This window comes from Balaenoptera borealis (genome assembly GCF_965194805.1).
Source record: "Balaenoptera borealis genome assembly, chromosome: 3".
NCBI classification, from domain to species: Eukaryota; Metazoa; Chordata; class Mammalia; order Artiodactyla; family Balaenopteridae; genus Balaenoptera; species Balaenoptera borealis.
Genome location: NC_138866.1, coordinates 31,435,073 through 31,460,213, shown reverse-complemented (window position 1 = coordinate 31,460,213; position 25,141 = coordinate 31,435,073). Strand labels below are relative to the sequence as shown.

The following is a 25,141-nucleotide window of genomic DNA, read 5'->3' as shown; positions in this document are numbered from 1 at the left end:
GTTGTTTTTCTATTCTCTTTCATTTACTTCTGTTATAATCTTTATTATTTACTTTCTTCTGCTTTTAGTTTTTTGCTTCTGTTTTGTTGCTCTTCTTTTTCAAATATGTTAAGGTAGAAAGTTAGGTTACTAAATTTGAGATCTTTTTAATTTTCTTTTGTAATATGGGTGTTTACAGCTATGCATTTCCTTCTAAGTACTGTTTAGATGCATCCCATAGTTTTGGTATGTTGTGTCTTTATTGTAATTCATCTCAAAGTATTTCTCATTTCCCTTGTGACTTCTTCTCAAATGGCCAGTTGGACATTTAATTACATTTAAGTTTCAGATACTTGCAAATTTCCAACATTTCCTTTATGGTTGATTTCTAATTTAGTTCCATTATAGTCCCAGGATGTTGTATGATTGAAATCCTTTTAAATTTATTGAGGCTTGTTTTATGGCCAGGCATAAGGTCTATCCTGGAGAATGTTCCAGGTACACTTGAGAATACGGATTCTGCTGTTGTCAGGTAGAGCGAGCCATAGATATCTGTCAAGTTTAGCTGGCTTACAGTGTTCTTCAAGTCTTCTATTTACTTGATCTTCTGCTTAGTTGTTCTATCCATTATTGAAAGTAGGGTATTGAAGTCTCCAACTATTATTGTAGAGTTGCCTTTTTCTAAGTTGTCTTTTTGGCTTCCTGTATTACTGGGCTATGTTGTTAGTTGTATATATGTTTTATAATTGTTATATCTTATCTAGATTATCTTTCTTCTTTCTGTGTTTCAGATTTCATAATCAATTTGTCTTCATGTTACTCAAATCTTTCTTCTATACTCAAAACTACTGTTTTCCCTCTCTAGTGAATTTTTCATCTTGGTCATTGAGTTTTTCAACTCCATAATTTCCATTTGTTTCTATTTTGTAATTTCTAATTCTTTATCAGTGTTCTCTATTTGATGAATCGTTCTCATCGTATATGATTCTTTCCATGAAATTTTAGAATAAGTTTGTTTATATCCACAAAATAACTTACTAGAATTTTGACAGGGATTACATTGACCCTATAGATCAGATTGTGAAGAACTGGTATTTTTTTTTAATTACTTAATTAATTTATTTTTGGCTGCATTGGGTCTTCATTGCTGCACGCAGGCTTTCTCTAGTTGCAGCAAGTGGGTGCTACTCTTCGTTGCGGTGTGTGTGCTTCTCATTGCGGTGGCTTCTCTTGTTGCTGAGTACAGGCTCTAGGCACATGGCCTTCAGTAGTTGTGGCACGTGGGCTCAGTAGTTGTGGCTCACGGGCTCTAGAGCGCAGGCTCAGTAGTTGTGGTGCCTGGGCTTAGTTGCTCCGCACCATGTGGTATCTTCCCGGACCAGGGATCGAACCTGTGTCCCCTGCATTGGCAGGAGGATTCTTAACCACTGCACCACCAGGAAGGTCCCAAGAACTGGCATCTTAATATTGAGTCCTCCTATCCATGAACATGGCATATCACTCCATTTATTTAAATATTCCTGGATCTCTTTCATCAGAGGGTTTGTAGTTTTCTTCATTTAGATCTTGTACATGTTTTGTTAGTTATACCAAAGGGTTGTTTTATGCTAATAAATGAAACTGCTTTTAATTTCAAATTCCAGTTGTTCATTGCTGGCATATAGGAAAGTGATTGACTTTTGTATATTAACCATGTATTCTGCATCCTTGTTGTAATTTCTTATTTGTTCCAGGTTGTTTTTGTTGATTCTCCAAGATATTCTCCATGTCACCTGTTAACAAAGACATTTACTTCTTCCTTTCTAATCTACATACCTTTTATTTTCTTGTCTTACTGTATTAGCTAGAACTTTCCATATGATGTTAAATAGGAGTGATGAGAGAGGACATTGTGTATTGTTCCTGATCTTACTGAGAAAGCATCTAGTTTTTCACCATTAAATATAATGTCAGCTGTAGATTTTTTGTAGATGTTCTTTATCCGTTTGAAGAAGCTCCCCTTCATTCTTAGTTTGCTGAGAGCTTTTATCATGAATTGGTGTTGGAGTTTGTCAAATGCTTTTTCTGCATGTATTTATATGATCATATGATTTTTCTTCTTTAGCCCGTTGATGTGATGGATTACAGTAATTGATTTTTGAATGTTAAACCAGCCTTCTATACCACCCCAGGTACACATGGGATAAATCCCACTTGGTTGTGGTGTATAATTGTTTTTATACATTGTTGGATTTGACTTGCTAATAATTTCTTGAGGATTTTTGCAACTATCTTCATGAGTGATATTGGTCTATGGTTTTACTTTCTTGCAATGTCTTTGTTTGCTTTTGGTATTATGATAATGCGGACCTCAGAGAATGAGTTAGGAAGTATTTCCTCTGCCTGTATTTCCTGGAAGAGGTTGAAGAGAACTGGTATAAGTTCTTTCTTAAATATTTGGTAGAATTCACCACTGAACTCATCTGTGTTTGGTGCCTTCTGTTTTGGAAGGTTAATTATTGATTCAATTTCTTTAAAAGATATGGGCTTATTCAGATTACCTATTTCTTCTTGTGTGAGTTTTGGCAGATTGTGTCTTTCAAGTAATTGAAAGGTAATGGAATTGATCCATTTTATCTAGGTTATCAAATTTGTGGGCATAAATTTGTTCATAATATTCCTTTATTATTCTTTAGTGTTGTTACAGAGCCAGTAGTGATGGTCCCTCTTTTATTTCTGGTATTAGTAATTTGTGACTTCTCTCTTTTTTTTCTTAGTCTGGCTAGAGGTTTATCAATTGTATTGATCTTTTTAAAGAACCAGGTTTTGGTTTTGTTGATCTTCTCTACAGATTTCAGCTCTAATTTATTATTTCTTTTCTTCTGCTTGCTTTGAATTTAAGTGGTGCTTCTTTTTCTTGTTTCCTAAATTAGAAGCTTAGATTGTTAGATTTTTTTCCTAATATATGTATTCAATGCTTCTAATTTCCCTCAAAGCACTGCTTTTGCTGCACCCAACAAACTTTGATAAGTTGTATTTTCAACTTCATTTAGCTCAAAATATTTTAAGTTTCTTTATAGACTTCTTTGACATGTGTTATTTAGAAGTGTACTGATTCATCTCCAAGTATTTGGGATTTTCCAAGTAGCTTTCTGTTACTGACTTCTAATTTAATTTCATTGTTGTTTGAGAGTACACTTTGTATAATTTCTGTTCTTTTAAAATTTGTTAAGGTGTGTTTTATGACGAAGAATGTTGTCTTGATAAATGTTATGTGTGAGTTTGAGAAGAGTGTATTCTGTTGTTGTTGGATGAGGTATTCTAGAGATTTCAACTAGACCAGTTGATTGATGCTACTTTTGAGTTCAACTATGTTCTTACTGATTTTCTGACTGCTGGATATATCCATTTCTGACAGAGGGCAGTTGAAATCTCCAACAATAATAGTGGATTCTTCTATTAGTCTTTGCAGTTTTGTCAGTTTTTGCTTCATGTATTTTGCTGCTCTGTCATTAGGTACAAACACATTAAAGATTGTTGTCTTCTTAGAGAATTGACTCATTTATCACTATGTAATGCTCCCTCTTTAACCCTGATAATTTTCCTTGCTTTAAATTTTAACTTTCCTACTTTGCCTGAATTAAATAGCTACTCCAGCTTTCTTTTGATTAGTGTTAACATGGTATATGTATCCTTCCCCCTCCTTTTTCTCCCTCCCTCAACCATATCTACTCTACTGATGACTACAGCAAAGCATTCTTCATTTCTGTTATATTGATATCCTTATGATTCCTTAGAACTTCCTTCTCTCTGCTTACATTACCCAACTGTCCATGCATACTGTGTACTTTTTTCATTAGAGCTCTAAGCATACTAACCATACTTATTTTAAATTCTCAGTATGATGATTCCAATCCCTGCCATATAGGAATCTGATTCTCTTGCTTAGTTTGTCTTTTCAAACTGTACTTTTTGTCTTTTAGTATGCCTTGTAGTTTTTGTTGTTGTTGTGGAAAGTTGGACATGATACCCAGTTGGACTGAGTAAAAGAAACTCCAGTGAGTGGGCCTTTGGCGATGTGGCAGTAATGTGGAAAGTGAGGGGAACCTTCTATACTCTTTTGATTAGATCTTACTCTTTTAGTGATCATGGGATCCTGGTATGTGACCTGCACAACTGCTTCTCAGTCTTACTCCCCACCCCTCTTCCTCCATTTAGATGAGACAGAAAGGCTAGAGGGAGACAGAGTTGGGTATTTCCCTTATGCCAGTTGTTTAGGCTCTGGTAAAAGCCAGTATAATTAAGCTCTAACAAAACAGTTTCCTTTGAGACCAGGCTTTTGTTAAGTACAGAATTTGGAGGGCACATTTCAAAATGGTTACTTTCCCCTCGCCTTGTTAGAAGAACAAGACTTTTCTCTGACATTCACTGTGAGAACTTGGTGGGGTTCCAGGAAGTAAAAGTGTGTCCCTGGCCTGGTCTCCAGGAGTTTTTATCTCTCAGGTTAGTCCATGCTCAGTCTCTAATAATTAGTGAATTACCCTTTAGGTATTCTTATCTGATGCTGGGCCCAGAAGTGGTTTCCAGGTGTTTTCTCCTCCAGGTAAACTGTGATTTTCTATATTTCTCTGTGTCTCAAGTTTTCAGGGTGATGGTTTTGTCCTGTACCTCAGTTCTCTCATGGATCAAAGCATACTGATTTTCAGTTTTTCAGCATTTTTATTTCTTTTTTTTTTTTTTTTTTGTATATTAGGATGGAAGTTATGACCTCATGATTTTTGCTTTAACTTGGAGCAATAAAACTTTCTTAACGCATTTTAATGGTATCAACACCATCATCAGGTGATGCTTTGGAGACTGATTAGCCTGACATGTGAGGTATTACAAATAAAACCAAGACTCTTACCAGACTGATCAACATTATTTTCCACATAGGTCTGACATAAAATCCTGCTTGATGTTACTGTGAAAATTTGGACCCAGACCTATAATTCTCATTAGGAATCAGATTGCCCTACTGGCTGGGGGAAAAGAATATGGGTGGGTACCTGGGAGTAGAATAAATGAAATTCTTTAAGTGGCAGTATTCACATTTTTATTGAGCAGTAAAAAATATATGTGGTCAACATTGTTACTTTCATTTGCAAATAAAAGAGTTGGGAAGTATAGAAACCTGTACTTAACTTTTTATCAAGAGTACTTATCATCAAATTACTCCAATCCAGGCTTCGGCAGGTCTGGAATTTTCTTTCCAATGGATAGGAGTATGTGGTGGGAATTCCAGTTGATAACATTTTTATTAAAAAAAAAAAAAAAGAATCAGCATAGTCAAGTTGTCTTAGTGTTACGGATTTCTGGATTTTGTCGTTGGAGGAGGTCAGGATCTTCCCAAGGCCTGGGTCCTCGAATATTCTTCCAGTCATCAAAAGCAGAGTCCTTTATTTTCTATAGAGCCACAAATATTAGAGGATAAATATTAGTATAGGAGCCCTGTGGGTTTGACTAGTACCTCAGTGAATGAATGAATAAATAAGTAGAAAGAATTCAATAGGCCCTCACTTATAATTCTAGTAAATAACTGCATATCAAGCTTAATAATTAAAGAAATGGCATATTTCTTAGGACTTAAAATTTTTCTTACTTCCTATTGATGTTACTGCCTATCTTTCCCCTCATCAGAATTAAACTATTAAAACAGAAAAAGTCTGTATCTTTTAAAAATTTATTTTATTAAATTATAGTTGATTTACAATGTTGTGTTAATTTCTGCTATACAGCAAAGTGATTCGGTTATACATATATATGTACATATACACATATATTCTTTTCCATTATGATTTATCACAAAATACTAAATATAGTTCCCTGTGCTATACAGTAGGACCTGGTTGTTTATCCATTCTATATATAATAGTTTGCAGCTGCTAATCAAAAACTCCCAATCCATCCCTCCCCCATGCTCCCCCCTGGCCACCACGAGTCTGTTCTCTATGTCTGTGAGTCTGTTTCTGTTTTGTAGATGTGCTCATTTGCATCATATTTTAGATACCATAATAAGTGATATCATATGGTATTTGTCTTTCTCTTTCTGATTTACTTCACTTAGTATGATAACCTCTAGGTCCATCCATGTTGCTGCAAATGGCATTATTTCATTCTTCTTTATGATTGAGTAGTATTCCATTGTATATATTAGTATGTACCACATCTTCTTTATCTATTCATCTGTTGATGGACATTTAGGTTGTTTCCATTTCTTGGCTATTGTGAATAGTGCTGCTATGAACATAGGGGTGCATGTATCTTTTAGAATTATAGTTTTCTCCAGATATATGCTCAGGAATGCTGGATCATATGGCAACTCTATTTTTAGTTTTTTGTGGAACCTCCATACTGTCTTCCATAGTGGCTACACCAATTTACATTCCCACCAACAGTGTACAAGGGTTATTTTTTCCCTAAACCCTCTTCAGCATTTGTTATTTGTAGATTTTTTTAATGATGGCCATTCTGACCTCTGTGAGGTGGTACCTCATTGTAGTTTTAACTTGCATTTCTTGAATAATGTACATGTTTTATTTTTGAGAGCACAAAGAAAGGGAAGAAGCTGGGAAAACAAAACTCCAGGTCCGAACACTAATCCAGCATAATAATGACTAGCATGGGTTAACATGGGTGATGGCAGTAAATGAAGAGAACAAAAGTGGAGACTCTGGAGTCTGCTAGAAGGAATAGAGACCAAGATGATTTGTTCTGCACCTAAGAAATGAGCCTGGGCTTAAGAATGAAAAGATATTCCCCATAGCTGCCATGAGCAAAGCTCTTTTGGGGCAATAAAAACTAGCTTCAACCACAGATTGGATCACCATATCTTTTGTTAGTGTGAAGTGTCTCTCAAGCACAGGAATGAAAATAGGAAAAAAGGGAAGAACATAAACCTTTCTTTACCCTTCTGACACCACTCTGACAGTAACTTTCATATATCTGCTTTGTTTATTCTGGAATAATTAAGTGAACAAGATAGAAAAAGAAACACAGAGAACACAGGATAGCTTTTATTCAGAGACAGGGAAAATGACATCAATTTACCTTGACACTTGGATACCAAGCATTACTCTTTTACTAACAAGCTATATAACCCTGGGCTAGTGATTTGAGCCATCTGGGCACTAATTCTCTCAAAAGTAATAATGAAAAGGCTAGACCAAATGGTCTATATGATTTCTTCAGCTCTCAAACTCTACGGCTTCTAAAAGAACTTTAAGGAACGTCCACTCCCAGACAAACCCTCCATAGCTATATACTGAGAAGTAGCAAATTAGAGGTTTTGACAAGATAATGGGGAAATAGTGAATGAACCATTCTCTAAATTTCACTTATGGTTTTACCAGGAGTTTACTAAATCTACATAGATGAACAAAATTCTACTAATTTAGTGTTCAAGAACAGAGTAAATTATTTTCAAGTATAGTTATGAAATGATACAAAGTTATAAAAAGGTTTTAAGAAAGAATAATGGCCTTCACTCAGATAACATAAGACCTATATGCTCAAGAGAATTTGAGAATAATTCTTAAATGGGATGCAAGGTTGGCAGAACAACTTCATGCAAAAGTGGTCCAGTCTCAAACTAAACTAAAAAACAACAACAATAAAACAAAAACAAACAACCACAACAAAAAAGTGGTCTAGTCTTAAGCTCTGACAAGATCCTCTGGGTAAACAATTTGGAGACTGAATGCCACAAAGTTTGAGGGGTTTAGGAAACATCAAAACCTTTCCACAGATCCTCCCTTACAAAGCATAAAATCAAGCTCAAAATGATCAGCCAATGATTGAACTGCTAAAATGAGAATCAACACTCTTCACACGTCTCTTCAATGTATATTATTCACAATGTCCACCTTTCAATCAAAAATGACCAAACATGAAAAGAAATGGGAAAATATGATCAGAGATGGAGAACACCCTCTCTCTCTACATCCTATAATAAAACATGCTATTAAGCTCTTTGATTTCATTAATAAGATAGGTGGAAAATGACACCTCGTTATAATTTTAATTAACATTCCCATTATAAGTTGAGCATCTCTTTATCTGTTTAAAAATGATATTTATTTCCTTGTCTCTGAACTCATTACATGTTCTGCCCATGTTCCTACTGATCAACTGAGCTGTTGAAATTTTCCATACTGATTTGCTCTTCATATTTAAATAAATTAATTCATCATGTTAAGATAAACAATATTTTTAGAATTTCACATTTAACTAGTAACTTTATATACACTATTTTTTTTTTAGGTTGAACTTTTGAATTTTTATGTATGAATTCTGCAATCTTTACTTTTAAAGCTTCTGGGTTTTCTATCATATTTAAATAGGCTTTTCTGACTCAAGACCACTAAAAAGAATCTTCATTGTTTACTCCTAGTACTTTTAGCCTTTTGTTTTTTATTTTTAAATTCTTGATCCATCTAGAATATGGATATGAAATATAGATCCATCTTTATTTTCTTTTCAAATGACTACATAGTTGTTCCAATAACATATATTTAAGGTAAATATTTTTTCCTGTATTGATAATAACTTGAATTTACCTTAAAGCAGACAGAACCAGTCACTGACAAGGAAGATTGCTACATTAGCATACTGTACCTCATACTCTGATTCCAATGACACTTTATTCATTTTCAGTTTTTTTTCTAACTCAGGATCAATCTGTAGAAAAGAAAGAGTAGCCATAAGTTATTTAAGTCTGTTAGATCCCATTTTCAATTTTAAAAAGTAATATAAGGCATGGCTGGGATGGCATGGCAGATTACAAAAACATGGGAAAATCTCCACAAACCATCCGATTGCATAATGATAACTAATATAGTACTACCACCACTACTACAGCTAATAGCAGCTAATATTTACTGAGGACTTGGTATATGCCACGTATTTTGACATTTATTACCTCCTTTAATCCTCAAAAAATCCTATGACATAAGTATTAGTATTATGATCAAAGTAAGGATAATGGAATACAGGTAGTTTGAATAATTTGTCAAAGAGGCAGAACTTGGCTTTGAATCTTGGCCCTCTGCCTCCAGAGTCTATGCTATTAACCACTACACTAAATTATGTTATTACATAGAATCATTACAAAAATACTAATAAATATAACACTGCTCTTGAAAACAAAAAAGAACACTTTATATATACCAGAAATTAAGAAGTTAGCTATGAAGAAATTAGACAGGATTCCATAGTGGTAAACAGAAACTGATGCCATGTTACCTGTGTATAGCAAAGTCTTTAGGAAAGAAGAATGTGATTGCTGAAATTAATTAACAACCATCACCACCAACAAAACCCAAATTAAATTCAGTGGAATAGCTGAATAATGACTAAACACAGCTTAAGACCAAAGTAGTACACAAGAAACACAACCTGAGGATTCCACTAGAATGATGCACAAACAGATGGGATAAATGAAAGAAAAGGCATATTATAAAAGCTAGATCCCAAATAGGTCTATTAGGGGTTTCAGAATTACAGAATAAAGAGAATGGAGGAAGGGCAATAACTAATCAATAATTAATGAATAATATATTAAAAATACATGATTCCTCAGACTGAAAGAGCACAATAAAAAATAATCACAACAGGAATTCCCTGGTGATCCAGTGGTTAAGATTCATTGATTTCACTGTTGTGGGCTGAGGTTCGATCCCTGGTCAGGGACCTAAGACCCTATAAGCCATGAGGTGCAGCCAAAATAAGTAAATAAATAAAATTTTAAAATAACCACAACAAAACAAAGACAGCCCACTCTCAATCAACTAATAGTAAAGCCTTAGGATATTAAGCATAAATATTAAGAAAGATATTAAGAAAATCTCAAAAGTAAAGAGTGAAAAGACAGCTTACTTACAAAGAGATGAGGATTAGAAAAAAGACTGTTCATCAGCAACTTAAAACGCTAAAATAAAATAAAATTATATCTACAATGTTGATATTAAAAGAATTACTTTGAATCTCAGTTTTATTTTGACTATTTTCTCTCTTCTTCCTCGGCTTCTACTTGATTGGGTTTTTCTCAATCAGTATTTTGAGTGGTGGAAATACATACAAACATATCAACAATCTCAGTAACTGCTGAACTCGTCTATTAACTAATAAAGATTTTCTGACTGATATTTTTAGAAATCCAGTTACATATTACTTACAAAAAATGCACTTAAAAAAAAAAGAATGAAAACACAAGGTTGAAGGCAGAGGTTACAAAAAATGATACACTACACACACACACACACACACACACACACAAAACTGGTGGGGGCAGGAGGATCAATACATAACAATATTTTTAATGGACAAAACAGAATTCAAGGCAAACAGCATCAGAAAGGAACATTTAGGACTTCCCTGGTGGTCCAATGGTTAGGACTCTGCGCAATGCGTGGGTTTGATCCCTGACTGGGGAACTAGGATCCTTCATGCATGAGGCACGGCCAAAAAAAAGAAAATTCAATATTGGAAAATGGAACAATTTTAAAAGAAAATGTTAGAATTATTAAATATTATGTGACTATATTGGTTTGAAATTTATGCAGCAAAATGGATAAAAATTTAAGAAATAAATACAAAAAACAACCTAAAGGAGCTTAACATACCTCTCCCAGAAACTAACTGATCAAGCAGATTATAAATAAGATTACTGAAGATGAGTAAAATGATTAACAAGTTCTTTCTAATAGATATATATAGAATTTTGAGCCCAGCAAATTTGGATTGCTATTTTCTCCTCAAACACACAAAAAATATTAATAAAAATTAAACTTATTATAGGGCATAATGGAAAACTAGGCAAATTCACATATAAAAATCGTCATACATAACATACTCAATGACTACAATCGATAACATTTAAAATCAATAGCAAAAAGATAACTGCAGAAAGAATCCACATATATGGAAGCTGAAAACGTTTTGAAATACATTAACATGTTAGAGAAGAAATCAAACTAAAAATTACAAAGTATTTACAAGTGAAGAGTCATCTGTTGCATGATCTTATTCATTCTAATAAGTTTAATCTTCTTGTGTATAAAATTTCTTGGTAGAGAACATTTCACACACATAATGACATTTTCATTCCTTTCTATCTAAACCCACTTAGTTCAGATTAGCTCAAGATGGCAGAGTGGAAGGACGTGAGCTCACCCCTTCTTACAAAAATGCCAAAATCATAACTACTGCAGAATAACCATCGACAAAAAAACACTGGAACCTACTAAAAATGATACCCTACGTCCAAAGACAAAGAAGCCACAACAAGATGGTAGGATGGGGCACAATCGTGATAAAATCAAACCCCTTACCCATCAGATGGGTGACCCACAAACTGGAAAATCCCACAGGAGTGAAAATTCTGAGCCCCAAGTCAGGCTTTCCAGCCTGGGCATCTGGCAATGTGAGAAGGAGTCCCCAGAGAATCTGGCTTTGAAGGCTGATGGGGTTTGATCGCAGGACTTCCACAGGTCTGGGAAAAACAGGAACTCCACTCTTGGAGGGCACGCATAAAGTCTTGAGGGTACCAGGACCCAGAGGAAAAAAGCAGTGACCCCAGAAGAGACTGGGCCAGACCTACCTGCTAGCATTGGAGGGTCTCCTGGGGAGGCAGGGGGTGTCTGTGGCTCAGTGCAGGGACAAAGACACTAGCAGCAGCAGTTCTGGGAACTACTCATTGGCATGAGCCCTCCCAAAGGCCACCATTAGCCCTACCAAACAGCCTGTAGGCTCCAGTGCTGGATCACTTCAGGCCAAATAACCAATGGCACGGGAACACAGCCCTGCCCATCAGCACACAAGTGGCTTAAAGTCTCCCTGAGCACAGCCCTGCCCACCAGAGGGACAAGACCCAGCTCCCCACCACTGGGAACCAGTCCCTCCCATCAGGAACCCTGCACAAGCCTCTTAGACAGCCTCATCCACAGAGGGCAGACAACAGAAGCAAGAACTACAATCCTGCAGCCTGTGGAATGGAAACTGCATTCACAGAAATTTAGTCAAAACGAGAAGGCAAAGGAATATGTCCCAGATGAAGGAACAAAACGAAACCCCAGAAGAAAAATTAAGTGGAGTGGAGATAGCCAACCTACTAGAAAAAGAATTCAGAATAATGATAGTGAAGATGATCCAAGATCTCAGAAAAAGAATAGAGGCAAGGATTAAGAAGATGCAAGAAATGTTTAACAAAGACCTAGAAGAATTAAGAACAAACAGAGATGAACAATATGATAACTGAAATGAAAAATACATTAGAAGGAATCAATCGTACAATAAGTGAGTCAGAAGAACAGATAAGTGACCTGAAAGACAGAATGGTAGAAATCATTGCCATGGAATATAATAAAGAAAATAGAATGAAAAGAAATGTAGACAGTCTAAGGGACCTCTTAAATGCACCAACATTCCCATTATAGGGGTCCCAGAAGGAGAAGAGAGAAAGGACCTGAGAAAATATTTGAAGAGATAATAGCTGAAAACTTCACACAGTCATCCAAGTCCAGGAAGCACAGAGAGTCCCAGGCACATAAACCCAGGGAGGAACACGCCAAGACTCCTAGTAATCAAATTGACAAATACTAAAGACAAAGAAAAAACATTAAAAGTAACAAGGGAAAAACAACAAATAACATACAAGGGAACTCCCATAAGGTTATCAGCTGATTTCTCAGCAGAAACTCTGCAGGCCAGAAGGGAGTAGCACAATATACTGTATTTAGAGTGATGAAAGGGAAGAACCTACGACCAAGAATACTCTACCCAGCAAGCCTCTCATTCAGATTTGATGGAGAAATCAAAAGCTTCACACACCCCAATGTTCACTGCAGCACTATTTACAATAGCCAGGTCATGGAAGCAACCTAAATATTCATTGACAGACAAATGGATAAAGAAGATGTGGTACATATATACAATGGAATATTACTCAGCCATAAAAATGAATGAAATTGGGTCATTTGTAGAGATGTGGATGGACCTAGACACTGTCATACAGAGTGAAGTAAGTCAGAAGAAGAAAAACAAATATTGTAAATTAATGCATATTTGTGGAATCTACAAAAATGTTACAGATGAACCGGTTTGCAAGGCAGAAATAGAGACACAGAGGTAGAGAACAAAAGTATGGACATCAAGAGGGGAAAGGGCGGGTGGGATGAATTGGGAGATTGGGACTGACATATATACACTAATATGTATAAAATAGATAACTAATGAGAACCTGTTGTATAGCACAGGAAACTCCACTTTGCTGTAGAGAAGAAACACAACATTGTAAAACAACTATACCCCAATTAAAAAAAAAAAAAAACACTTCACAGACAAGCAAAAGCTAAGAGAATTAATTCAGCACCACCAGACCAGCTCTGCAACAAATGCTAAAGGAACTTCTCTAGATGGGAAAGAAACGAGAAAGTTAAAACAACCTTGTACCTACATAGACTGCTATATCAAAACCTCACAGCAGGGATTTCCCTGGTGGCAGGGTGATTAAAAATCCACCTGCCAATGCAGAGGACATGGGTTCAAGCCCCGGTCTGGGAAGATCCCACATTCCACAGAGAAATTAAGCCCATGTGCCAAAATTACTGAGCCTGTGCTCTAGAGCCCACAAGCCACAACTACTGAAGCCTGTGCACCTAGAGCCTGTGCTCCGCAACAAGAGAAGCCACCGCAATGAAAAGCCTGCACACCACAACAAAGAGTAGCCCCCAATGGCCAAAACTAGATAAAGCCCATGCGCAGCAACAAAGAACCAATGAAGCCAAAAATAAATAAATTAATTAATTAATTAAAGACAAAAACAAAAAACCCTCATGGGAACAGCAAACCCCAAAACTATAATAGATACACACACAAAAAAGATAAGGCAACCCAAACAGAACAATAAAGATGACCATCAAAGCACAAGAGAACAAAAGAGGAAGGGAAGAAAAAAGACCTACAAAAACAAACCCCAAACAATTAAGAAAATGGCAATAGCAATTTACATATCAATAATCACCTTAAATGTAAACGGATTAAATGCTCCAACCAAAAGACATACACTGGCTGAATGGATACAAAAACAAGACCCGAATATATGCTGCTTACAAGAAACCCACTTCAGACCTAGGGACACATACATACTGAAAGTGAGGGGATGGAAAAAGGTATTCCATGCAAATGGAAATCAAAAGAAAGCTGAAATAGCAATACTCATATAAGGCAAAATAGACTTTAAAATAAAGACTGTTACAAGAGACAAAGGACACTACATAATGATCAAGGGATCAATCCGAGAAGATATAACAACTGTAAATACATATGCACCCAACATAGGAGCACCTCAATATATAAGGCAAATACTAACAGCCATAAAGGGAGAAATCGACAGTAACACAATAGTGGGGGACTTTAACACCCCACTTATATCAATGGACAGATCATCCAGACAGAAAATTAAAACACACAGGCCTCAAATGACACATTAAACCAGATGGACTTAATTGATATTTAACAATAATTCCATTCAAAAGCAGCAGAATACACATTCTTTTCATGTGCACATGGAACATTCTCCAGGATTGACCACATGCTGGGCCGCAAAGCGAGCCTTGGTAAACTTAAGAAAACTGAAATCATATCAAGCATCTTTTCCAACCACAACGCTATGAGATTAGAAATCAACTACAAGAAAAAAAACTGTAAAAAACACAAACACGTGGAGGCTAAACAATATGCTACTAAACAACCAATGGATCACTAAAGAAATGAAAGAGGAAATCAAATAATACCTAGCAACAAATGAAAACAAAAGCACAATGATTCAAAACCTATGGGATGCAGCAAAAGCAGTCTAATAACCAACAGGTGGGAACACAGGCCCGCCCATCAGCACACAAGTGGCTTAAAGTCTCACTGAGCACTGCCCTGCCCACCAGAAGGACAAGACCCAGCTCCACCCACTACTGGACGGGAACCGGTCCCTCCCATCAGGAAGCCTGCACAAGCCTCCTAGACAGTTTAGAGCAATACAATCTTACCTCAGGAAACAAGAAAAATTTCAAACAACCTAACCTTACAGCTAGAGCAACTAGAGAAAGGAGAACAAACAAAACCTAAAGTTAGTAGAAGGAAAGAAATCATAAAGATCAGAGCAGAAATAAATGAAATAGAGATGAAAAAAAACAATAGCAAAGATCAATGAAACTAAAAGCTGGTTCTTTGACAAGATAACAAAATTGATAAACCTTTAGCCAGACTCATCAAGAAAAAAATGGAGAGGACTCCAATCAGTAAAATTAGAAATGAAAAAGGAGAAGTTAAGATGGACACCACAGAAATATAAGGATCATAAGAGACTACTACAAGTGACTATATGCCAATAAAATGGACAACCTGAAAGAAACAGATAAATTCTTAGAAAGGTACAAGCTCCCAAGACTGAACCAGAAAGAAACAGAAAACATGAACAGCCCAATCACAAGTACGGTAAGTCCCCTACATACGAGCCTTCAAGTTGCCAACTTTCAAAGATGCAAACTTATGTTCGCATGTCTAATCACATAAGTTACTTCACGTGTCTGGTGTACACTGTCACATGCATGCATCCTCTACAAGTGGTTGTGCTTTTGTGTACCTTACTGTACAGTACTGTATATAATACAGTAATACAGTATCTTTATTTCAAACCCAGGATGTCTGGAAGCAAGTGTAAAAGCAGCTGGTGATATAGCTGGCACTGCTAAGAAGTATCAAGAGATAACAATGGAAACTAAAGTGAAAAAAATTGAGAGTGAAGCGAGGTGAAAAGATGGTAGACGTCACTCATTCTTATAACATGAATCATTCAACCATCGGCACAATTCTAAAGAACAAAGACAAGATCATGGAATATAAGAAGTGTGCTGTGCCGATGATGTTGACAATAATATCGAAGAAGTGTGGAAGAATGATGGAGGAGATGGAGAAACTTCTCAGTGTATGGATGCAGGATCAGCAACAGTGTTGAGTCCCACTCAGCTTTATGTTGATTCAAGACAAAGCTAAAAGCCTTTACGAAGACTTGAAGAAGAAACACGGCAAAGAATCAGAGGGCACATCTTTTAATGTCAGCAATGACTGGTTTCATTGGTTCAAGGTTAGAGCCAAACTTCACAATGTAAAAGTAAGTGGCAAGGCAGTGAGTGCAGATACAGTAGCTGCCCGGGAATTTCCTGAAACTCTTTGAGAAATTACTGATGAAGGCATGTATTTAACAGAGCAGGTTTTTAATGTGGATGAGATAGGACTGTACTGGAAGAGGATGGCAGACCAAAGTTACATCAGTAAGGAGGAAAAGTTAATGCCAGGCTATAAAGCAGCAAAGGGCAGACTAACTCTGTTGTTTGGTGGCAGTGCTTCCCGCAATATGAAGCTGAAGGCTCTCTTAGTTTATCATTCAGAGAACCCAAGGCCCGTTAAAACAAAGCCAAGGGATCTCTTCCTGTTGTGTGGAAGAGTAACCCCAAAGCCTGGGTTACAGAGGCCATCTTCTACGACTGGTTTTTCCACCACTTTATCCCAGAGGTAGGGATATATTGCTTGGAGAAGGACATCCCATTCAACATTCCTTTGCTGCTTGACAGTGCTCGGGGCCACCCCCCATTCATGGATGACTTTCATCCCAACGTCAAAGTAGTGCATCTGCCACCAAATACTATATTGTTCATCCAACCTATGGACCAGGGAGTTATAGTGACTTTCAAGAAATATTATTTACATCACACTTTTCACAGTAAAGGCGAGTGACAGGAATCAGGAACAACCTTGCGACAATTTTGGAAGGACTACAACACCTACAAGGCCATAAAAACACTGACTTTGCATGGTGTGAGGTTACAGCCATCACCATGAATGGGGTTTGGAAGAACCTTTGCCTGCAGTTTGTTCACGATTTTCTTGGATTTGAGAAGGTGGATGAGGAGCACAAAGAGATCTTCAGCAACTCAGTGACCCTAAGCGAGAAGCTGGAGCTAGATCTGCAACAGGACGGCTTCACTGAACTCCTTGCTGTGCAACACAAGGAGGTTACAGTACTAATGAAGACCTGATGGAATTGGAGGCCCAAAGAAAGGACAAAGAGAGACAAGAGGAAGAAGTAATTGAAGAACCGAAGAGATTCACAACAAGGGAAATGGCAAGGGGATTTTCTTTATTTGAGGAGGCACTGTTAGGTTTTGAGGCATAGGACCCAAACATAGAATGGTGCACGAAGGTTGCAGCAGACGTTCAGAATTCAGCCCAGTGCTACTGTATCATCTATGACAAGAAAAAAAACAGCTACTACCCAGACATCAATGGATCGTTTTTTCAAGAGGGTGGATAGAACTGAATCCAGCAAGGAACCAGAACCTGTGCCATCAACATCAGGCGTGAGTGAAACTGCACCTTGCCCTCCATCTCCTATTGCTGACGATCCTTCCTCCTATTGCTCTACCATCTCCCACCTCCTCTCCCTCCTCCAGTCAGTAATTCTTCTTGCCTGTTCACTTGATGCCAGCCCCTGTATGTCAGCTGTTGTACTGTACTACTGTACTTTTCAAGGTACTGTACTGTAAGATTAAAAATGTTTTATTTTTTTGAGATGTTTGATTTTTACATATTATTTGTGTGAAAAGTATTATAAACCTATTACAGTACAGTACTATATAGCCGACTGTGTTAGTTAGGTACCTAGGCTAACCTAGGCTAACTTTGTTGGACTTACGAACAAATTGGACTTACAAATGCACTCTTGGAACAAAACTCGTTCATGTGTAGGGGACTTACTGTACTGAAATTGAAACTGTGATTAAAAAACTCCCAACAAACAAAAACCCAGGACCAGATGGCTTCACAGGTGAATTCTATCAAACATTTAGAGAAGAGTTAACACCTATCCTTCTGAAACTGTTCCAGAAAAATTGCACAGGAAGGAAAACTCCCAAACTCATTCTATGAGTCCACCATAGCCCTAATACCAAAACCAGACAAAGATACCACAAAAAAAGAAAATTACAGGCCAATATCACTGATGAACACAGACACAAAAATCCTCAACAAACTACTAGCAATCTGAATCCAATAATACATTAAAGGATCATACACCACGATCAAGTGGGATTTATCACAGGGATGCAAGGATTTTTCAGTATCCACAAATCAATCAGTGTGATACACCACATCAACAAGCTGAAGAATAAAAACCATATGATCATCTCAATAGATGCAGAAAAAGCTTTTGACAAAATTCAGCACCCATTTATGAAAAACACTCTCCACAAAGTGGGCATAGAGGGAACCATACCTCAACATAATAAAGGCCATATACAACAAACCTACAGCTAATATAATATTCAGTGTTCAAAAGCTAAAAGCAGGGACTTCTTTGGTGGTCCAGTGGGTAAAACTCCGCACTCCCAATGCAGGGGGCCCGGGTTCAATCCCTCGTCAGGGAACTAGATCTCGCATGCATGCCGCAACTAAGAGTCCGCAGGCCGCATCTAAAAAGTCCGCATGCCGCAATGAAGAGTCCGCGTGCCGCAACGAAGACCCAGCACAGCCAAAATAATAATTAAAAAGTAAATAAATATTTCAAAAAAAGCTGAAAGTATTTCCTCTAAGATCAGGAAGAAGACAAGGATGTCCACTCTCGCCACTTTCATTCAACACGGTTGTGGAAGTCCTAGCTGTGGCAATCAGAGAATAAAAAGAAATAAAAGGAATCCAAATTAGAAAACAAGTAAACTGTCACTGTTTGCAGATGACATGATACTGTACATAGAAAATCCTAAAAACGCTACCAGAAAACTACTACAGCTCATCAATAAATTCGGTAAAGTTGCAGGTTACAAAATAAATACACAAAAATCTGTTGCATTTCTATACACTAACAACGAAATATCAGAAAGAGAAATTAAAGAAAAAATCCCATTTACCACCACATCAAAAAGAATAAAATACCTAGGAATAAACCTACCTAAGGAGACAAAAGACTTGTACTCTGAAAACTATAAGACTCTGATGAAAGAAATCGAAGACGACACAATAGAGGGAAAGATATACCATATACTTGGATTGGAAGAATCAATGTTGTCAAAATAAGTATACTAACCAAGGCAATCTAGATTCAATGCAAACCCTATCAAATTACCAATGGCATTTTTCACAGAACTAGAACAAAAAATCTTAAAATTTGTATGGAGACACAAAAGACCCTGAATAGCCAAAGCAATCTTGAGAAAGAAAAATGGAGCTGGAAGATTCAGGCTCCCTGACTTCAGACTAAACCACAAAGCTACAGTCATCAAAACAGTATGGTACTGGCACAAAAAATAGAAATATAGATCAATGGAACAGGATAGAAAGCCCAGAAATAAACCCACATACCTATGGTCAATTAATCTATGACAAAGGAGGTAAGACTATACAATGGAGGATAGACAGTCTCTTCAAGAAATGGTGCTGGGAAAACTGGACAGCTACCTGTAAAAAAATGAAATTAGAATGCTCTTTAACACCATACACAAAAATAAACTCAAAATGGATTAAAGACCTAAATATAAGGCTGGACACTATCAACGTATTAGAGGAAAACATAGGCAGAACACTCTCTGACATAAATCACAGCAATATCCTCCTTTTCAATCCATCTCCCAGAGTAATGGAAATAAAAACAAAAATAAACAAATGGGACCTAATGAAATTTAAAAGCTTTTGCACAGCAAAGGAAACCATAAACAAAACAAAAAGACAACCCACAGAATGGGTGCAAATATTTGCAAACAATGCAACAACAAAGAATTAGTCTACAAAATTTATGAACATCACATGCGGCTTAATATCATAAACACAAATAACCCAATCAAAAAATAGGCAGAAGACCTAAATAGACATTTCTCCAAAGAAGACATACAAATGGCAAGAGGCACATGAAAAGATGCTCAGCATCACTGATTATTAGAGAAATGCAAATCAAAACTAGAGTGAGATATTGCCTCACATAAGTCAGAATGGTTATCATCAAAAAATCCACAAACAACAAATGCTAGAGAGGGTGTGGAGAGAAGGGAACCCTCCTACACTGTTTGTTGGAATGTAAATTGGTGCAGCCACTGTGGAGAACAGTATGCAGATTCCTTAAAAAACTAAAAATAGAGCTACCATATGATCCTGCAATCCCACTCCTGGGTATATATCTGGAGAAAAACATGGTCCAAAAGGATACACACACCCCAACGTTCACTGCAGCACTGTTTACAATAGCCAAAATGTGGAAGAAACCTAAATCTCCATGGACAGATGATTGGATAAAGAAGATGTGGTACATATATACAATGGAATATTACTCTGCCATTAAAAAGAATGAAATAATGCCATTTGCAACAACAGGGATGGACCTAGAGATCATCATATTGAGTGAAGTAAGTCAGACAGAGGAAGACAAATATTGTATGATACTGCTTACCTGCAGAATCTTAAAAAAAACAAATGATACAAATGAACTTATTTACAAAACAGAAACAGACTCACAGACTTAGAGAATGAATTTATGGTTACCAGTGGGGGGAAGGCTGGGTGGTGGAAGGGATAGTTAGGGAGTTTGAGATTGACATGTACACACTGCTATATGTAAAATGGATAACCAACAAGGACCTACTGTACAGCACAGGGAACTCTGCTCAATATTATGTAACAACATAAATGGGAAAAGAATTTGAAAAAGAATAGATACATGTATATGTATAAATGAATCACTTTGCTGTACACCTGAAACTAACACAACATTGCTAATCAACTACAGTCCAATATAAAATAAAAATTTTTTTTAAAAACCGTGTAGTTCATTTTGCTGTCCAATTTTATGGGCTATGATATCCAAAATATTACTTTAAAAGTAGCTATAATTACGGATATTCCTCTATTGTTCCTAGCTTTAATAGCAATGTTTTTAATGTTTCTCTATTAAGAATATTTACTATGATTACTGCTTGTTAAAGAAAATTCAACAAGGTAGTTAGATCAACACCCAAAAATCAAAGGGCATGGATCCACATACAAAATCAATATAGTTTCTTTATGCAAGTAAAAACCAATTAGAAAATGTAAGAGAAAGAAGAATACATAGCCAGAATAGTATCATCTATTTAGAAAATTAAATTCATAGCTAAAAACATTTTGAAAAAGAAAACGAGATGCCCAGGTGGTTTCACTGGCAAATTCTATAAAATATTTAAGGAAGAAGTAACACCAATTCTACATAATCACTTCCAGAAAATAAAAAAGAGGAAACACTTCCCAATTCATGTTATGAAGTCAACATTATCCCAATACCAAAACCAGACTGTTGGGGAGGAACAATTTTCCCTTCTTCCCTTCTAGGGTCGTTGGCTAGTTTAATAATTAAATTGACATAAAACAGATTTAACAGGAGAAAAACATTTAATTATGTATGTACTGGAGCCCCACAAACACATGAGACTCACAGGCAGTCAAATTAGACTTATATGCCATCCTGAGCTAAGGGGGTAGGGGTCTGGGGCTTCAAAGAGGAAGCAGATAATCCACAGGAAGATGAGAAGACCAAATGTTTGGTAAACAAACGTTACCATGCCATGCAGGTAAGTCCTTCTGATATAAAAAGTTCTCTCTCATAATAGCTATCTTCCTGGTACAGGCTTCCTACCTAAATCCTTTTGGGCAGTTAAGGAAGAGATAAAAAGCTTTTCCTGAGTCTGTTGGGGCATAATTGCCTTCAGCTTAAAACAATCCACATGCCAAAGTGGCACATTTTGGGGTGGTGTATTCTGCTCCCCATCAAGACCAAAAGAGTAGAAGGAAAAAAAAAAAAAATCTGTAGACCACAACAGTCTGTAGTGCAACTTCTAGTGGAAGAGTAAGACTACAGCTCCCAAACTAATGGAACAACAGCAAAATAATAAAATGTTATTAATCCAAAAGAGAACAACAAGACAGAAATAATTATAACAATAGAACATAAAAGGCATATTTAAACCCAAATATATTTTAAAATTACATTAAATGTAAATATACTTAATGAGCCAATTAAAAAACAAAACTATTAAAACATATTTTCTGTTTATAAGAGATACATCTAAAACTTAAGTTTACAGAAAGGTTGAGATTAAAAAGAAAGCTGGTGAAGCCATATTAATATCCAACAAAATAGGTAAGCGGAAAAAGCATTATTACCGCGCAAAGTTTCATTACAATGAAAATTCAATTCGCGGAGCAGACATAATAATTCTGAAATTATATGTACCTAATACCACAGTGAAATAGGCAAACAGTCATAATGAGAGATGTTAACATAATTCTCTTGGTACGAGAACAGATATAAAAAGTCAAAAACACAGAAATTTGAAAAAACACAAATAACAAACTTGACCAAATGGATGTATAAACTTTTAGTATGTACCCAACAACATACTTTTATTATGTACCCAACAAGCATACATCATTCATACAAACTGATCATGTGTTAGCTCATAAAGCCAGTCTCAACAAGTATCAAAAGAAAGAACTCAATGAAAATTTTCTTTGATTACAACACACTCAAGTTAGAAATCAATAAAAAATAGTAACTAGAAAATTCCCTGTTTATAAGTTAAGGAAAAACACTTCTAAATAGCTCATGGATAAATAAAAACAAATTTAATTTGATTGATTATGAATATATTACATATTAAAACTTTCATGAGATAGCCATGGCCATGCTTAAAAGGAAATTCATCACATTACAAGCTTATATTACAAAAGAAGATGGAATTAATCATTTCTTAATCGCAGTTTCGAGAGTCAGGATGTCTTTGGTTTATGGTTCTCTGCCCAGGCAGTCCATGGCTCAGGGGTCTGTGAGCTAGTCTTGCCCTAGAGAAATAACCTGAGTTTCTACATTAATGATGATATCTAAAATAGCAGTTTTAGTACATTAATGATGTTACTAACAACAGCACTTTTTAGTCATCTGACTCTGGTTGATTAGTGTTCAGTTAGCTCAAGATTGAGGTCAGATGGGACAAGAAAGGGAACAGAGTTCTGGATAGAGAGATTAATCAAACTCAATACAGGAACTTTTAGGGGGACTCAGTTTCATCATCACGAAAAATTCAAATTCACCACGTAATTAGGTAACAATTCATTACACACCCACCAAAATTGCTTTAAAAAATAAAATGAGGAAAAAAACCCAACCTATAATAGCAAGTAGTGGCAAGTATTTGGAGCCTGGGGAACAAAAAACTGTTGGCAGTGATGACTGAAAGAAAAACGCACAATATAAGCGCTCTCGGCTGAGTATCCAGTGTCTCATTGAGGACTATAGCCCAGGAGACAACCTCCCAGATGGATCTGAAGAACTGCTCTGAAGAGGCAGGGGAAGAGGCTAGTATATATATATAGTATATATATGGCTAAGGAATACGTGCAATCAAGCATACATCTCGGTAGAAGGTTATTGCTAGTCATGAGGAAGAGACATCTCAGTTAATGATTTTAGTGCTCTCCTGAGTATGGGAAGATGCAAGAATCCAGGTTCATAAAAAATATTTTCCAAAATATATCTAACTAAGGGCCTGTTTTGCCTGTTTTGCCAAAGCAGAGTGTCTCATCCTGTTCTTTGTCTTGAATTCCTTTCAGGGTGTATTGTAAAGTCAGTGATTGTAGTGGCTAATGACTTGATCCCTATGAGGCAGGAGACAGATGGGCCCCAGGCTGAGCAGCTTGAGACTGTCCCGTTGGGGGACAGGAGCAAGGAGGAGCTGAGCCCTGCCCAAATAAACGATAAAGAGACCACATATTTCTCATTCTCGAGGTCAAGGAGACCATCCCGACTATGCATGCGCAGAAAGGCTCCTCGGGGGTCAAAATGGGAGGGGGCGCCACTCCACAGTAAGTGATGTCAACCTACCCATAGCCCTCTTCGCTAGAATCCATCTTGACTAAGAGATGCGCGCGCACACAGGGGAGGACCCTGAGATAAACAAATATGGACTAAGAGCCAGGCAAAGGCAAGGTGACTGGCCAGAGGAAACCCAGAAGAAATGCCCCATGTAAGTGATTCAAACTACCACGAGGGCGTGACTCTTTCTCTGAGTCCACCCATGTTAAGTTTTTTCACACATACTCTTTTTCCTCCTAATAAACACTTTGTTTCACTACTTTCCATCTCTTTGTGGAAATTCACTTCTACAAAGCCGACTGGCCACTGGCCTAGTGGCTAGGATTCACCACTCTCACTGCCACAGCCTGAGTTCAGTCTCTGGCCAGGGAACCGAAATCCTGCTTCAAGCCATTGCTGTCCAAGGCCACCCAAGATCACCTACAGAACTGGATGGAGGACGACATTCTTTGTTTTAAAGCAGCAGTGTAGAATGTGAAGGGAAGCAGAATATGACACCCCAAAATATGTCTCTTTGGCATAAGGATTATCTTGAGCTGATTGTTTTTAGGAAACACTAGACAAGCAAGCTCTGAAAACCAGTACAAGTTACCCTTTTGTGAGGGACACATACATTTTTAAAGGAAATCTCCATTTATAAGCGTCTCCCTTTTAGTACCAGGAAGAGAAGGATGATTCTAAATCACAACAAACTTCTACCAATCGAGAAGGCACCCACTTAAATCTGTGTAACAACCTTACCCCTTTACTGTGTTTTTCCCAGTAACCTCTCATAACTGCCCTCCCCCTCCAACATCCTTCTTCTGTCTTCAGATAGTATTTAAGGTGATGGTGGGGAAAGTTTTACTCACTTTTCCTGGGTATCTCCCATGTATACAAGAGGTATACATGTTATTAAACTTCTGTTTGTTTTTCTCTTATTAATCTGTATTTTATTACAGAAGGATCTCAGCCAAGAATGTAGAAGGGTAAAGGGAAAATTATTTTTTCTCCCCTACAATTGATTCAATCACTCTGAAAACCAGTTTGGAAATTATCAAATAAAGGTGATAATCCAGCAATTCCTTTTTTGTACACATGCAGCAAGAAAAATATACAAGAATGTTCACAGCAACATTATTTTCACTAACCAAAACTGCCAAGCAACCCAAATGTCTAAGAGTAAAATGGACAAATAAATTATGGTATAATTAGTGGAATACTATA

At 36.7% G+C, this 25,141-nt stretch overlaps 2 protein-coding genes across 2 annotated transcripts in view; both read right to left on the bottom strand.

Annotated features, from left to right (window-relative positions):
* SLC8A3 (solute carrier family 8 member A3) overlaps positions 1–8,588 on the bottom strand; it is a 270,004-nt gene extending 261,416 nt beyond the window's left edge. The window contains exon 1 of the mRNA XM_082384328.1: positions 8,556–8,588. The gene's annotated coding sequence lies outside the window, so the exon portion shown is untranslated. The remainder of the gene's footprint in view (positions 1–8,555) is intronic.
* Positions 5,037–25,141, bottom strand: part of COX16 (cytochrome c oxidase assembly factor COX16) — a 32,486-nt gene continuing 12,381 nt past the window's right edge. Inside the window, exons 3-4 of the mRNA XM_082384374.1 lie at positions 8,614–8,676; positions 5,037–5,403 (exon numbers count right to left, since the gene is read on the bottom strand). Coding sequence (XP_082240500.1) covers positions 5,287–5,403; positions 8,614–8,676 — 180 coding nt within the window. The 3' untranslated portion in view covers positions 5,037–5,286. The remainder of the gene's footprint in view (positions 5,404–8,613; positions 8,677–25,141) is intronic.